We start from the raw sequence: 17,008 nt of genomic DNA, 5'->3' as shown, positions 1-17,008 counted from the left end.
TAAATAAATTTACAAGAAAAAAAACACAAACAAACCCATCAAAAAGTGGGCAAAGGATATGAACAGACACTTCTCAAAAGAAGACATCTATGTGGCCAAGACACATATGAAAAAAAGCTCATCATTACTGGTCATTAGAGAAATGCAAATCAAAACCACATTGAAATACCATCTCATGCTAGTTAGAATGGTGATTATTAAAATGTCAGGAAACAACATACTGGAGAGAATGTGGAGAAATAGGAATGCTTTTACACCGTTGGTGGAAGTGTAAATTAGTTCATCCATTGTGAGGTGAAGACAGTGTGGTGATTCCTCAAGGATCTAGAACCAGAAATATCAATTGACCCAGCAATCCCATTACTGGGTATATACCCAAAGGATTATAAATCATTCTACTATAAAGACACATGCACATACATGTTTATTGCAGCACTATTAACAATAGCAAAGACTTGGAACCAACCCAAATGCCCATCAGTGATAGATCAGATAAAGAAAATGGGGCATATATATACCATGGAATAACTATGCAGCCATAAGAAAGGATGAGTTCATGTCCTTTGCAGGGTCATGAATGAAGCTGGAAACCATCATTCTCAGCAAACTATGACAGGAACAGAAAACCAAACACTGCATGTTCTCACTCATAAGTGAGAGTTGGCCAATGAAAACACATAGACACAGGGAGGGGAAAATCACACACTGGGGCCTGTTAGGGGGTGGAGCCTAGGGGAGGAATAGTATTAAGAGAAATACCTAATGTAGATGATGTGTTGATAAGTGCAGAAAACCACCATGGCACATGTATACCTATGTAACAAAACTGCGTGTTCTGCACCTGTATCCCAAAACTTAAAGTATAATAAAAAAAAATTTTTTTAATAAAAATGATAAAAGGTGGCAGGGTGCAGTGGTTCATGTCTGTAATTCCAGCACTTTGGGAGGCCGAGGTGGGTGGATTATTTGAGTTCAGGAGTTTGAGACCAGCCTGACCAACATGGTGAAACCCCATTTCTACTAAAAGTTAAAAAAAATTAGCCGGGCATGGTAGTGCATGCCTGCAGTCCCATCTACTTGGGAGGCTGAGACAGGAGAATCACTTGAACCTGGGAAGTAAAGGTTGCAGTGAGACGAGATCACGCCACTGCACTCCAGCCTGGCTGACAGAGTGATACTCTGTCAATCTAGCAATGTGCTCCAAAACTTGCATAATTGCCTCTTAACGTATTTTCAAAACATATATGTGCTACTTCTGTTATACATACTTTTCTTACACATGTTCTACTTCTGCTTAGGTACAATTTTGTCAAAAACTTAGCTGTATTATTTGTATTTCCACTCTACTATAATCATAAGTCTCATCCATTCTTTCAATCTACAATTAGGGTGGCAAGGCTGGCATAGGCAGGATCTAAACCCATAATCACCTGGAATAAAACAGAACATATTAATTCACACTGGAATACGTTGCTATATATCAATGCAAACATAGTTCCTGTTCATCCTTAGTGCTTATTCTTATAAGTGTGTATTTGTGAAGTACCAGTTGTGAATAATTTGAATATTGCCTCTGATCACACAAGTTATAAAATTAGTGATTTAGCAAAACACAGGTGAATATAGTATTAAAAATGGCCAAAAATAGTAACTTGAAAATACAAGTTGTTGAAATCTATGTGCTACATTTGTATATTTGTGTTTCAGCATTAGCTTTATTATTTTGAAGATAAAGTAAAACATAAATATTATATGAAAGAGAGAATAAAATCATGGAATAGCTCATGTATTGGAACACGCCGATATGGTGGAAACTTCTTTATATTTATATCCCATAGCGCTGTGTTTTGTTTCTATTCTCTGTTTTGGGGGATTCTATAGGTTAAACAAAGATTGTAATGGATGACTTTTTAAGCTTCAGTTACATAGATTTAGTGTTGTACCATATTTTCATTTAAGGATTGTTTCAAAAATATTGTTTTATTTTGTCATATTCTATTAATTTTTAAATACAGTGCCCCAAGACTTGGTATTGTCTCATAAATAACATATTCTCTCATAAATAACGTATTAATTTATTAGCTAGGGCTCTCAGTTAAGCCCATTAACCCAAATATAGCATATGTATCTTATGTCTTTCTATGAAAGTAATTTTAATAGATGATAGGTTCTTTTTGGATATAAGTACAGTAGACTTGGGAGGACCTTTGTAAATGAATGTGTTATCAGATATTTATTTTATTTTGAAGCGGAATAACATGGAGTTCTACTTTTGGCAAGCCAAATAAACTGTTAATAAATCAATCCACATGTAAATAGCAACTATAAACCATGTATAATTAAAAAAAAAGAAGAATGACTTGAGGGTTCTGGAGGGTGAACAAAGTCAGGTAGGTTTTAAGGCGATGAGAAAATTTAGAGAATGTGACAGGATGAGGTGAGTTTGACTTTTTTTTTTTTTTTTTTTTTGTGAGGCAGCCTGTCTCCCAGGCTGGAGTGCAATGGCTCAATCTCAGCTCACTGCAACCTCCACCTCCTGGGTTCAAGCAATTCTCCTGCCTCAGCCTCCCGAGTAGCTGGGATTACAGGCGCCTGCCGCTGCACCCAGCTAATTTTTGTATTTTTTTTGGTAGAGACAGGGTTTCATCATGTTAGCCAGGCTGATCTCAAACTCCTGACCTCAGGTGATCCACTCGCCTTGGCCTCCCAAAGTGCTGGGATTACAGGCATGAGCCACTATGCCTGGCCGACATTTTTGTCCTGTTGTTATGCAGGATGTCTCAGTCTAGGCAACAACTTGTTGGCTAAAACTATCTATATATGGTTTTATATGTATAAAATTTAATAAATTTTTAATTAGAATTTTTGTCATCTTTCTGATCAGAGAAATCAAAGTTGGAGTCTGGAGGGTGAGACATAACCCCAGAAAAGAGAGTCACAAATAATGAGAAACTAAAATGACGTGTATAACCTCTGTCCAAGTCTCTGGCTGATTCTTAAGCTATACATACATGGAGTACACTGAAAGTAATATGAGCTGATGTGTTGCTTGCTGAACCTGTACAGAGCTTGTATTTTGAGTATAAACAGGTTAATTTCCTGCTAAAATAAAACATCAACAATCTTCAGAGCAATATAACAGAACCCAGATTACCTACAATTTATGTCCATAATGTTCAGTATACAATCTAAGTGACATATAAAAATCAGGAAAATGTGATTTCTTAGCAAGGGAAGAGACAATCAATAGATACATGGGAGGATAAACTATTGTTAGAATTATCAGATGAGGACTTTGGACTTTTAAAGCAATTATTATTTCTATGCTTAGTGAGATAAAGAAAAATGTGCTTGTAATGAATAAAATACAAAATTTACAAATAAAATGAACATATAAATGAAAACCAAATATTAAAACTGAGAAATAAAATATCTAAATTTAAAATTTGCTACATAGGCTTAGTGCAGGATAGAGAAGACAGAAGAAAGAATCAGTGGCTTTTAAAAGTTGATTTTTCAAATTTCAAAGTTGGAAATTATTCAGTTTGAAAAAGTAAGAGGAAAGAGATGTTTTAAAGTGAGTAGAATGTTAGAGACCTGTGGAATAATTTCATATGAGAAAACGTAAGGACAATTTGAGTCTCATAAGTAGAGAAAAGAGAGAGAATGGGGAAGAAAAATAATTTAAAGAAATAATGACTGAACCATCTCCAAATATTGCCAAACATGTAAATATACAGATTCAAGAGACTCAGCAAACGTAAAACAGGATAAATTTGATGAAAAGCATACCTAGGCACATGTTATAGTCAAACTGCTAAGAGGCAAAGATAAAATTAAACAAAAATGGCAAATTACACTTAGAAGAACAATTTGAATTACAGTAGAGTATTCATCCAAAACTAAGGAGGCCTGAAAACAATGGAATAATTTATTTAAAGTACTAAAAGGAAAAAACAATCAACACAGGATGCTGTGTCCTGTGAGCACATACTTCAAGAACGAAGATGAAATAAAAACATTTTCAGATAATATAAAACAACAGGAATATATCACCAACATTATAAGGAATGCTAAAGAAATTTCTTTAAGGCTTTCTTTAAGGTAGTTTCAAATATGGTTTATTAAAATTTTGATTAATAAATCTAAAGATTTATTGGAAGGAACTCGATACAGTGAAATCAGACTTTTAGGAAAGAATAAAATGATAAATATCTTGGGTAAATATGAAAGACTATTTTTCTTCATTTATTTAAATTGTGCATATGTCCATTTAAAATAAAAATTACAACACCGTCTCATGGGGTTTATATGTGAGGTGTAATACATGTGACAATGATAACATAAAGACTAGCTGGTGTTAGTAAATGTACTTATACTGTTGCAGGATTTTTACATGTTACATAAAGTTATACAATAGACAGAAAATTAAAGATGTATGTTATAATCCCCAAGCAACCACTAAAAAAATTAACAATAATAGCTAAAAATTAGTAAACTTTACCTATTTATCAATAGGTAAATTTAAATTGACCATTTAGCAATGGATAAATTAAAATTAATTTTAAAACATAAATAATACAAAAAAATCCCAAGCAGAAAATTTATTACAAAGGGAAAAAACTAAGGTGATAATCAGAAACAATAACATGCTAGACCCAAATGCAACTATATTAACAATTACATTAAATGTTGAAGGACTAAACATTCTACTTAAAAGGAAAAGATTAGTAGAATTGATAAAAAGGCAAACTCCAACTGCAGTTGTACAAAAGATATACTTTAAATATAAATACACAAAACATTCAAAGTAAAAGTATGTAAGATATACCAAACAGTAAGAATAAGTAGAATGCAATGGTGATATTAATATTAGCTAAAATTAACTGCAAAGGAAAGGAGATTGTGAAAGAGAAAGCTTTTTCTGATAATAAGAATGTCATCAAAAAGATACAACAGTCATAAATATTAGGTAACTGTATACCTCCAAAATGTAAAATTTGATAGGAGAAAAAGGAGAAATATGTATTTTCACAATCATAGGAGATTGTAACATTCTTGCCTTAGCAGTTGATAGAAAAAATGGACAAAAATATCAGTAAGGACCTAAGAGGATTTGAACATCAACTACTTTGCCCTAATTAATATTTATAGAACACCACATAACAACTGCAGTATACACATTCTTTTCAATTACACATGTTGGGACATTTTAAAATGTTTTAATAATTTAAAAATATTATAAGCTTGAGGAGTATGTTCTTTAGCCTATTAAGGTTAAAGGACGTAAATCCATTAGGATTTAAATTAGAAATCAATAAGAATAATATACCTAGAAAAACCTTGTATATTTGAAAACCTCATATATTTGAAAATTAACCAACACTCTTCTAAATAATTTGTGATCAAAAAGTAATCAAAGGAAACCAGGAAACATTTCAAATTTATCAAGAGTGAAAATACAATATGTTAAATGTGTGCAATACTGTTAAAACAGTGCCTAGAGGAAATTTACAGCTATAAATGTTCATAGTAGGAAAGAAGAAAGTTCCAAACACAATGACTTCAGGAAGTTGGAAAAAAAGAGCAATGTAAATTCAGAGTAGATAGAAAGAAGAGATTAATAATGATAAGAGGAAAATCAATAAAATAGGGACTAAAAAAAAGAAAAAATTAAGAAAGCTAAAGCTGGTTCTTTGAAACAACCTTCTACCTAGACTGGTGAATAAAAAAGAGAGAGACCACAAGTACCAATAAAAAATAAAAAAGAGAGAGACCACAAGTACCAATATTAGATTCTATTTATATGAAATACATAAGAAAATCTTACAAACAACTTTATCTCAACAAATTTGACAACTTTGACAAAGTGAATAAATTCCTTGCAAAATACAACTTAAAATTCACATAAGATGAAATAGAAAGTCTGAACAATCCTATGTCTGTTAAAAAATTGACTTTGTCATCAAAAACATTCCCACAAAGAAATATTCAGCCTTGGATAATTTAACTGGTGAACTCTATCAAATATGCAAAGAAGAGATAATACTAATCTTATGCAAATTTATTTAGAGAAGGCAGAAATACTATTTAATTTATTTTATAAAACATAATTTTGATACCATATTCTGGCAAAAAAAATTCATAAAAAGGAATATTAAAGACTAATATATTTTATGAACATAGTTATAACAATTCTCAGTAAAATATTAACTGAATATAACAATATACTAAAAAGATTATATATCATTTGTGATAGCTGATTTTATGTGTCAACTCACCTGGGCCTCAGTGTGCCCAGATATTTAGTGAAACATTATTCTGTTGTTTCTGTGAGGGCATTTTTGGATAAGATTAACATATAAGAGGGTAGACTCAGTAAAGCAGATTGCCCTTCCTAACATAAGCGGACCTCATTCAACCAGTTGAAGGCCTAACTAGAACAAAAAGGCTGACCCCCTCCCAAGTAAGAGAGAATTATTTCTGCCTATTAGCTGTCAGCCTTCAAGTTGGAAGTACAACTTTGAATGTCCTAGATCACCAGCTTGCTGATTTACCCTGCAGATCTTGGGACTTGTCAACCTTCGTAACAAGGTTGTGAGCCACTTCCTTACAATAAATCTCTTTCTGTATATGTATATATCCTGTTGGTTTCTCTTGATAATCCGGACTCATACATTGGGCTTATCACAAGAATGCAAGATTAATTTAGCATTCAAAATTAATTAAAAGAATTCACCATATTTAAAAACAAACAGAAAATCATACGTCCTTTTAATAGATGTATAACAAGTATTTGACAAAATTCAACACTCATGCATGATAAAAATTCTAGGCAAGCCAGAAACAGAAGGGATTGTCCTCAACTAGATAAAGCGCATGTGTGAAAAATCTATAACTAACATCGAGCTTAATGATGAAATATTGAATGCTTTTTTCCTGAGACTGGGAGCAAGACAAGGATGCTTGATTTTACTTTCATCAACATTGTTAAGATGTTAATACCAAATGACATGATTGTCTAAGTAGAAAATCCTAAGGATCTGTAAAGGAGCTATTAGAAATGATAATGAATTTTACAAGGTCACAAAATACAAGGTTAATGTAAAAAACATTATATATATGCATATACTTATGTGCACATATACATATATATATGGGAGGGGCAGAAGAGGAGAGAGAGATTACCAACAAACCATTGGAAAATGAAATAATTTTTTAGAATAGCATAAAACATATAAAATAGTAGTAGCTTTCAAAAACAAATGCAACTCATGTTCACTGCAGATAACATAATATTGCTGATTATAGAGGACCTAAATACATTGAGAGATATACTGTCATCATGTAGTGGAACACTTGATATTGTAAAGATGTCAAATCTTCCAAACTTTATTTATTGTGTTAATACAATTTCGATCAAAATTCTAGCAGAATTATGTTGGAAATTGCCACGAGTGTTATAGACTTTATATAGAAATGCAAATAAAATACTTTCTAAATGAAGGACAAGGTTAGAGGACTCGTATGTCTTGATTTCAAAGCATGCTTAAGTTACAGTATTCAAGGCATTTCATTGGTATAAGGACATACATATCTATGGGACCGAATTGAGAGTTTTGAAATTGACTCATCAATTGATTTGTGACAAAGGTGCCAAATTAATTCAATGGGGAAAAGAAAATATTTTCAATAAATGGTTTTGAAACAATGGGAAAAAATAACTTTGACCCTTACTGTATACCATCCTCAAAAAATAACTCAAAATTGGTTATAGACCTAAATGTAAAAGCTAAAATGGCAAGACTTGTAGAGAAAAACAGCAAAATCCTTGGAAGTAGGTGGAGGTTTCTCAGACAAGACAGAAAAAGCTTGAAGCAGTTTTTAAAGTGATAAATTGAACTTCATAAAAATTAAAACCTTTTGCTCTTTGGAAGACACTGTTAAAAAAAAAAAAAGCAAGACAAGAAATTGGAGAAATTATTCACAACACATATATTTTACATAGGTTTGAATCCAAAATGTGTAAGGTACTTTTATAACAATAATAAGAAAATAATTCAATTTTAAAATGAGCAAGGTTTGAAACACATTTCCCTGAAAAATAAATACAAATGGAATATAAGTACATGAAAATGTGCCTGACATAATTGGTCATCAAAGAAATGTAAATTAAAACCACAAGAGATACCACTACATATCCGTAAGAAGAATGGCTGAAATTGAAGACTGATTAGAATAGGCAAAGAAAAACTGAAAATATTATACACTAGTGATCAAATGTAAAGTGAAACAACCACTTTGAAAAATATTTGACAATTTCTGTCTCTCTCTCTCTCCCTCTCTCCCCCTTCCTTCCTTCCCTCCCTCCCTCCCTCTCTCTCTGTCTCTCTCTCTTTCTCTCTTCCTTCTTTCGATGGAGTCTCACTATGTCACCCAGGCTGGAATGCAGTGACACAATCTCACTTCATTGCCACCTCTGCCTCTAGGGTTCAAGCAATTATCCTGTCTCAGCCTCTAGAGTAGCTGAGACTACACGTGTACACCACGACAACTGGATTTTTTTTGTATTTTTAGTAGAGATGGAGTTTCACCATATTGGTCAGGCTGATCTCGTACTCCTGACCTCAGGTGATCCACCCGCCTCAGCCTCCCAAAGTGTTGAGATTACAAGTGTGAGCCACCACGCCCAGCTGGCAGTTTTTTATAAAGATAAACATTCAGCTATCTTATAAACCAGCCATTCTACTTCTAGGTTTTTGCCCCAGAGAAATAAAAGCATATGTGTCTACACAAAGATTTATGTATGAATACCCATAGTAGCTTTATTCACAATAGCACAATAGCCCCAAACTAGAATCTAATAACTCCAATGTCCCTTAGCTGGTAAATGGATAACAAATTGTGGTATGCTGATATGATAGCATACCACTCAGTAATAAGAAAAAATGAACTATTGATAAACTACTATATAGGTGAATTGTAAATCATTATGCTGAGTAAAGGAAGTGTACATTTTGTACTATATGTATATATGTGTGTGTCTATATATATACATAGAAATACATGTATATATATCTAGTATCTATGTTACTGTATAATATGTATATATGTGTATATGTATTATCATATTTTAAAATATGTGTATATATCATATACACACATTTATCATGTACATACATGTTGACATATGTAAATACACATTTTAAATATATAATACATACATATGTATATATGTATGTCTACATGTGTATATATGATAAATGTGTATATATGTATGAAGTGTGTATATAAATATGTGTATTATATATAAAGATATTGAAATATATATCAAATATTTGAAATATATATTAAATATATATGTATATGCTTTATACACATATATATAAAGCTAGAAAGTTCAAACTATTCTAGATAGACATAAGCCAGATCAAACTTTGCCTGGGGCTAAGTTGAGGGTGATGGAAATATTTGGTATCATGATTACAGTGGTATATTCAAAAACTTATTCAACTGTTAAATTCATTAAATTCTGCAATTTATACAAATTGTAAGCAATTTATTGTATGTAAATTATACCTCAAAAAAGTTGTTAGAGACAGTAAAAATAGCAGTGATTGGCAGTGGTCGAGTGAAAAGAGAGAGGGGTGAATGAAAGGAGCACAGGGATTTTAGGGTGCTGAATCTATTCTGTGTGGATACTGTAATGGTGGATACATGGTACTATGCATTTGTCAAAACTGGTAGAACTGTGCAACATGCCCAATGAACCTTAATGTAAACTATGGACTATAGTTAACATAATGTATCAATATGGGTTCACTAATTGTAACAAATGTACCACATTAACACAAGACTTTAAGAAAACTGTGCAGGAAGAGAGGTTATATGGGAACTCAATTTTTCTGTCTACCTAAAACTCTACTAAAAAATCAAGGTATTTGGGGTTTGAAAAAATGGAATACCTATATCCAATGTGATATAGATGATCAATCTATCTCCTAGGATTATTTTCAAGTTAATTCTTTCTAAAACCTCTGAATTCATTTGGAGAAAATAGCATATGAATATACTTTTCAGTTTCATTGAATTTTTTCCTGTGAGTTACTTTTCCAAACAATGTGTATATTCCATGTATCATATTCCTAATTATTTCCTTAATCCTTAACTTTTATTTATTCCTTATTTTAAAAGCCCACCTTAAAGACCTAAATTAGATTAGAAATGTCAAAAATAGTTAACTGATTTTAATTAGCAGTGGCCAAAACATTAACGGATTTTTACTTTCCATTTTGACTTCCATCCTTTTTTCTCCATGGTTGTCTCCAATAGGGAGTTTCGAACCTTGGTAATTGAGATGGTGATGGCCACGGATATGTCTTGTCACTTCCAACAAATCAAAGCAATGAAGACTGCTCTGCAGCAGCCAGAAGCGTAAGTGTGCTTGTGGCTTGTGCTTGTGTTTGTATAGGTGTTTGAATGGGTCCTTGTCCATGCGGTAATCCCTTTAAAGAGCATCTCCTTTAACACAACTTTATTGAGTGTTCTCATACGATGGTGATGTTTGAAGGAGAAAGCAAAAAAGTTTTACCTACCCTAATGAGGTATGTTCTCATCAGAATTGAAAGAAATAATAGAGGCAGTATCAGTTGTCCCCACAGAGATCCCCAAAGCAGAAGCAACAAATAAAAGTCAGTGACTCTTGGATTCTTGTTGTCCTTTTGAAGGATGCAGTCATTCTAGAAATGGATTGGAGTTCACAGAGTCCAATTCAGTAAATATAGATACCAAGTTAATGAGTATCCCAATTGTAGGAGGAAGTGATGCCTTTTCCTCACTTTAGCTGAAGTGGGGTTTGAGATGGAAGAATGAAATACATTTAAAAACTAATAACTAAAAAAAAAAACTCTTATTGAGGTTTTGAAGAGTGTCGTCATCATGTGTTTGGGTGCTTTTGGTTTACAGCATTGAAAAGCCGAAAGCCTTATCCCTCATGCTGCATACAGCAGATATTAGCCATCCAGCAAAAGCGTGGGACCTCCATCATCGCTGGACAATGTCACTTCTGGAGGAGTTCTTCAGACAGGTACTTTGTTGCTGTCTGTCCATCAGGGCTGTCATCACTGGATATTTTATGAATTTTATATCTTAGCAATGCTAGGATAAGGACTATTGAGATTACAGTAATTTTGGGGGTGGGGTGGCTCCACAGATTGTTTTGCTTCTTGGTTATGTGATGTGTCAATCTTGCCTAAATACTGATTTTCAGGATATTATGGTATTTCTATCCTATGCTTTTCTGTTTGGGAAAAAAAAATGTTTCCTTGTGGCAGTCTTTTGTCAAAATGTCATTAGAGGGGTTCTTTTACTTTTTTTTTTTTCTAGTGACTTGATAAAATGGCAGTTACTTTGGCATCACCCTGTAGGATTAAGATTTTTTTTTTTTTTTTGAGTTAGAGTTTCGCTCTTTGTTGCTCAGGCTGGAGTGCAGTGGTGTGATCTTGGCTCACTGCAACGCCTGCCTCCTGGGTTCAAGTGATTCTCCTGTCTCAGCCTCCCAAGTAGCTGGGATTACAGGTGCCTACCACCACGCCTGGCTAATTTTTGTATTTTTAGTAGAGATGGGGTTTCAGCATGTTGGCCAGGCTGCTCTCAAACTCCTGACCTCAAGTTATCCACCTGCCTCGGCCTCCCAAAATGCTGGGATTATAGGCATGAGACACTGTGCCCCGCCAGGATTAAGATGTTAACTTGAACTCATGTCTCTATTATAATTGGTTGGGTTGTTTCTTTCTAGTGGACAAGTCCATGATGCAAAATTCAAAATCAGATATGGCAATTTGGGGTCAGGAAATCACTAGAAACTACTATACCAATTATATTTAAACTTCGCTGCATCCTAAGTTCCAGAGTTGTGTTGTCTATAAGAATCGGCAGGTTCTTCAATTATTATAAATTCTTTAAAAGCAAATTTTAAAAATGCATAGAACTAGAGAAATAGAAAGGAAATAAATGCATAGCACCAAGACCAAAGTCTTCTCAAATTCAGGCATGCACGCTAACCTTATCTCTAGAAGTGCTGCCATTCAAACATCTGCCTCCAGACATTTGGGCCTGAGATTGAAGGCATGATACATAGATTTGGGGACCTAAATTATAATTAATTCAAGTTAATACAGCTAGTTCAGTTAATTCTTGCTAATTCAAGAAAAGAGGTCAACAGCATGGATTCAGAGACCTCTGATTCCATGAAATACCACTTAATGACACGAGTCACAACTTCATGCCGCAAACTAACAAGAGATGGGCTCGTTTGCTATTTATTTAGATTTCTAAAGGAGAATTACTCTTGTGGTTATTCTTACTCTTATATTTTGAGTTTGAATGGAGAAACTGTAGAAGGCACCTGTGTGTGTACATATGTATATGTGTTTTCCTTCTGAAGCTGTGCATACTCTCCAGTAATAAAGTAGGGCTAGAGTTAATAGCATGTTAAACAAATGTGAGAAGATCCTTTATTGGAGTTTTTTATTTCAACTGATTTATGGCCTGAGTCTAATCAAATTGCTTTTCTAATTCCCTACAGTCTTATCTATGATTGGGGGCAGGGGTCAGGGGAACGGAGGGATTTAGGATAAGGTTGGGCCAGATGTTTTCTTAAAACCCTTTGTTATGAAACAGAAGGCATTTCCTTCACTCTGTCTAAGGTGCACATGCACACATGCACACACACACACGCCGCCATACCTGCTCCCCCCACGGCTTTTATATGTGTATGTCAGCAGGTACTCTATTTAGTGTATGGTTATTTCTCTTTGCCAAGTCATTGCTCAGCCTCCCAGAGTAGTTCTCAAAGGGAACTCCATGGTGTGGGGGGAACTAGAACTCCACAGATGACTCTGCAGCTTCATCCGTCATCAAGGGTTTCTTTTGAACTATTTTTCCAAATGCTGTTTTTCTAATAGTAGTAAGAGGATGTTCTCCAAATCTCCACTCTGCTTATCATGTGCTTTATTTAATAATACTTTTGTAATATCACTGTATTAGTCTGTTCTCATGATGTTAATAAAGACATACCCAACACTGGGTAATTTGTAAAGGAAAGAGGTTTAATTGACTCACAGTTCCACACGACTGGGGAGGCCTCACAATCATGGCAGAGGAATAAAGGGACATCTTACATGGCAGCCAGCAAAGAGAGAGTATGAGAACCAAGTAAAAGGGGTTTTCCCATTATAAAACCATCAAATCTCATGAGACTTATTCACTACCACGAGAACAGTATGGGGGAAATGTCCCCCAGGATTCAGTCATCTCTCATTGGGTTCCTCCCACAACATATGGGAATTATGAGAGCTGTAATTTAAGATGAGATTTGGGTATAGACACAGCCAAACCATATTATTCCACCCTGCCCCCTCCCAAATATCATGTTCTCACATTTCAAAACCAATCATGCCTTCCCAACAGTCCCCCAAAGCCTTAACTCATTTTTACATTAACTCAAAACTCCACAGTCCAAAGTCTCATCTAAGAAAAGGCAAGTCCCTTCTGCCTATGAGTCTGTAAAATCAAAAACAAGTTAGTATCTTCCTAGATACAATGGGGATACAAGTATTGAGTAAATACAGCCATTTCAAATGGAAGAAATTGGCCAAAACAAAGGGGTTACAGGGCCCATGCAAGTTCCAAATCCAGCAGGACAGTCAAATCTTAAAGCTCCAAAATGATCTACTTTGTCTCCAGGTCTCACATCCAGGTCACACTGATGCAAGAGGTGGGTTCCCATGGTCTTGGGCAGTTCTGCCTCTGTCGCTTTGCAGGGTACAGCCTCCCTCCTGACTGCTTTCATGGGCTGGCAATGAGTTTCTGCTGTTTTTCCAGGCACAAGGTGCAAGCTATTAGTGGATCTACTATTCAGGGGTCTGGAGAATCGTGGCCCTCTTCTCACAACTCCACTAGGCAGTGCCCCAGTAAGGACTTTGTGTGGGAGCTTTAACCCCACATATCCTTTCTGCACTACCCTAGTGGAGGCTCTGCATGAGGGTCCTGTCCCTACAGCAAATTTCTGCCTAGGCATCCAGGTGGTTTCATACATCCTCTGAAATATAGGCTGAGATTACCAAACCTTAATTCTTGACTTCTGTGTACCTGCAGGCTCAAAAACACATGGAATCTGTCAAGGCTTGGGGCTTGCACTTTCTGAAGCCATGGCCTGAGCGGTACCTAGGTCCTTTTAGCCATAACCAGGGCATCTGAGAGGCAGGGTACAAAATCCCTAGGCTGCACACAGCAGGGAGGCCCTGGACTGGGCCCACAGAACCATTTTTTCCTCCTAGGCCTCTGGGCCTGTGATGTGAGGGGCTGCTGGAAAGGTCTCTGACATGCTCTGGAGACATGTTCCCCATTGTCTTGGCTCCTTGTTAATTCTGCAAATTTGTGCATCAGGCTTGAATTTCTCCCCAGAAAATGGGTTTTTCTTTTCTGTTGCATTACCAGGCTGCAAATTTCCTGAACTTTTATGCACTGTTTCCCTTTTAAAACTGAATGTTTTCAATGGCACCCAAGTCACCTCTTGAATGTTTTGCTGCTTAGAAATTATTTCTGACAGATACCCTAAGTCATTTCCCTCAAGTTCAAAGTTCCACAAATCTCTAGGGCAGGGGCAAAATGCTGCCAGTCTCTTTGCTAAAATGCAGCAAGAATCATCTTTATTCCAGTTCCCAATGAGTTCCTCATCTCCATCTGAGACCACCTCAGCCTGGATTCCATTATCTATATTATCAGCATTTTGTTCAAAGCCATTCAATAAGTCTCTAGGAAGTTCTAAACTTTCCCACATTTTCTTATCTTCTTCTGACCTCTCCAAACTGTTCCAATCTCTTCCTCTTACCTAGTTCCAAGGTCGCTTCCACATTTTCAGGTATCTTTACAGCAGCACCCCACTCTACCAATACCAATTTATTTTATTAATCCATTTTCAAACTGGTGATAAAGAATACCCAAGACTGGGTAATTTATAAAGGAAAGAGATTTAATTGACTCATAGTTCCAAATGGGGAGGCCTCACACTGTGGTGGAAGTTGAAAGAATGAAGGGATGTCTTACATGGGGGCCAGGAAACAGAGAGAGTGAGAACCAAGTTAAAGGGGTTTCCCCTTGTAAAACCATCAAGTCTCATGAGACTTATTCACTATCAAGAAAACAGAATGTGGGAAACTGCCCCCATTATTCAAGTATCTCCCACCTGGTTCCTCCCACAACACATGGGAATTATGGGAGCTACAATTTAAGTTAAAATTTGGGTGGGAACACAGCCAAACCATATCACATCCCCTATGGCTACGAGTAATTGGTCCATGGCTGAAGGGTAGATAATAGATAACTCATATAAGTTTGCAGTATTAAAGTGATTCTTTTTCTAATTATAAGAAAGTAAAAATGAATTACTTAAACATATGAACATTTTTTTTTCCTCATAAAGAAAAACTTGTTTGCACATACATATACTTGAATAAAAACATGCTGGAGGCAATATGAAAATAACAATATTGAATTTTCTGCCTGTTAGGAAGGGACTGTTACCTCATTGGTCTGGAAGTATTTTTTGGTAATTACTATTTTTTAGTAATTACAATTCAGTAAATTATTTTTATTGACTCAATATTTTAATCTAGATGCCATAAGCTATAGTAACGCATGTAGGAGAAATGTTGCCTCAGCTCTTAACTATAGACTTTAAATTGGACAGTTCTTTTTAAAAATTACATTTGAAAGTTGGGTTGTATTTTAAAATAAAGGGATAGTCTCAATGCTGATGGTTCCATGGTTTACTAAGAGAGTAAGTTACATCTTCAGTTTTATAACCATAATTTACAAAATCCAATCCGCTGCATCAGGGTATTTTTTGATGAAATATTGACTTCAAAGAAGTATAAGGTCACCTCATTGGTAAATCCATCATGTCGTAAAAACTGTGATGCTCATTTTGGTTCTATTGCTATATAATTTTATATTTTGCAAACATCTCTTACAATTCTTTTAATTTAATCTGTGTCTATGGTAGTTTTCCCATTTTTATTTATTACCCGTGTTGGTGAGTTTTTTCCTTTTTTCTCTGTGAAATTATCTGATTGTTTTATTGTTTCTCTTTTTGTTTATAGTGCCTTCATTGGTATTTTTATTTTTATTGATTCAGTTCTCTGAGATGCTTCCAGCACAATCTGCTTTAATGTGATGGTTCTGGTTTTCTTTTCAGTGTCTTCCCTGTGCTCTGCTAGGTCCCATTCCCCTGAGCTCTTGTTCTTGATAATTTCAGGAGCTTCCTTCTGTTAATAGTAGCACTATTTTTCTGACAAGTGTACCCCATCTATTGTTTTTCTGAAGTTCTTTATTCCTGCATCTGCTGGTGATGGTATAATACTTCCTTCCCCTCTCTTTGCTCTTTTTTTTTTCTCTTTTCCTTCCTCCTCTTCTCCACCTTTTTCTTCTTCTCCATCATCTTTGTCCTCTTCCTCCTTCTACTCTTCCTTTTGCCCCTTTCTTCCTCCCTTATTTTCTTCTTCACTTTATTATTATTATTTATCATCTGTGAGTGAAATGTATTTATTTCAGACCAACTATATTTGCAGATTTGTACCACAGGGCAATCAGAACAATAGTATTCTAAGCTATCTAGAATTGTCCTTGGATTATTATGAGGGTCCTATGAAGTGATGTGTGCATGGTGTGTGTGTGTGTGTGTGTGTGTGTGTGTGTGGTGTGTGTCCCTTTACTTTTTCCAAGACTATAGTGAACAGCAGTTGTAGGGCCTCTTGCAATTCAATGTCTATTCTCTACCTACCCTCTTGGCATCTTCCTCATTCCTCTCTGATATTTACAGCATTTGGAAGTCCTTTATCATATAGTTTTGATTTGAAATTACAGATTTTCCCTAGGATGTGCAATTGCATTTCTGTTTCTTACCCTCCTTATTTTTGAGCTGATAATTTCTGAAAAAGCTAAAACT

At 35.0% G+C, this 17,008-nt stretch overlaps 1 protein-coding gene across 2 annotated transcripts in view; it reads left to right on the top strand.

The window, feature by feature from the left end:
• PDE1C (phosphodiesterase 1C) overlaps window positions 1–17,008 on the top strand; it is a 548,731-nt gene that overhangs the window by 444,088 nt on the left and 87,635 nt on the right. For both annotated transcript variants that reach the window (XM_017527132.2, XM_017527134.2), the window contains 2 exons: window positions 10,333–10,434; window positions 10,966–11,086. In XM_017527132.2, coding sequence (XP_017382621.1) covers window positions 10,333–10,434; window positions 10,966–11,086 — 223 coding nt within the window. The remainder of the gene's footprint in view (window positions 1–10,332; window positions 10,435–10,965; window positions 11,087–17,008) is intronic.

This window comes from Cebus imitator, unplaced genomic scaffold (genome assembly GCF_001604975.1).
Source record: "Cebus imitator isolate Cc_AM_T3 unplaced genomic scaffold, Cebus_imitator-1.0 Scaffold45, whole genome shotgun sequence".
Lineage (NCBI taxonomy): Eukaryota > Metazoa > Chordata > Mammalia > Primates > Cebidae > Cebus > Cebus imitator.
Note: the sequence above shows the minus strand (reverse complement) of the source record. Positions and strands in the feature narration are given on the sequence as shown.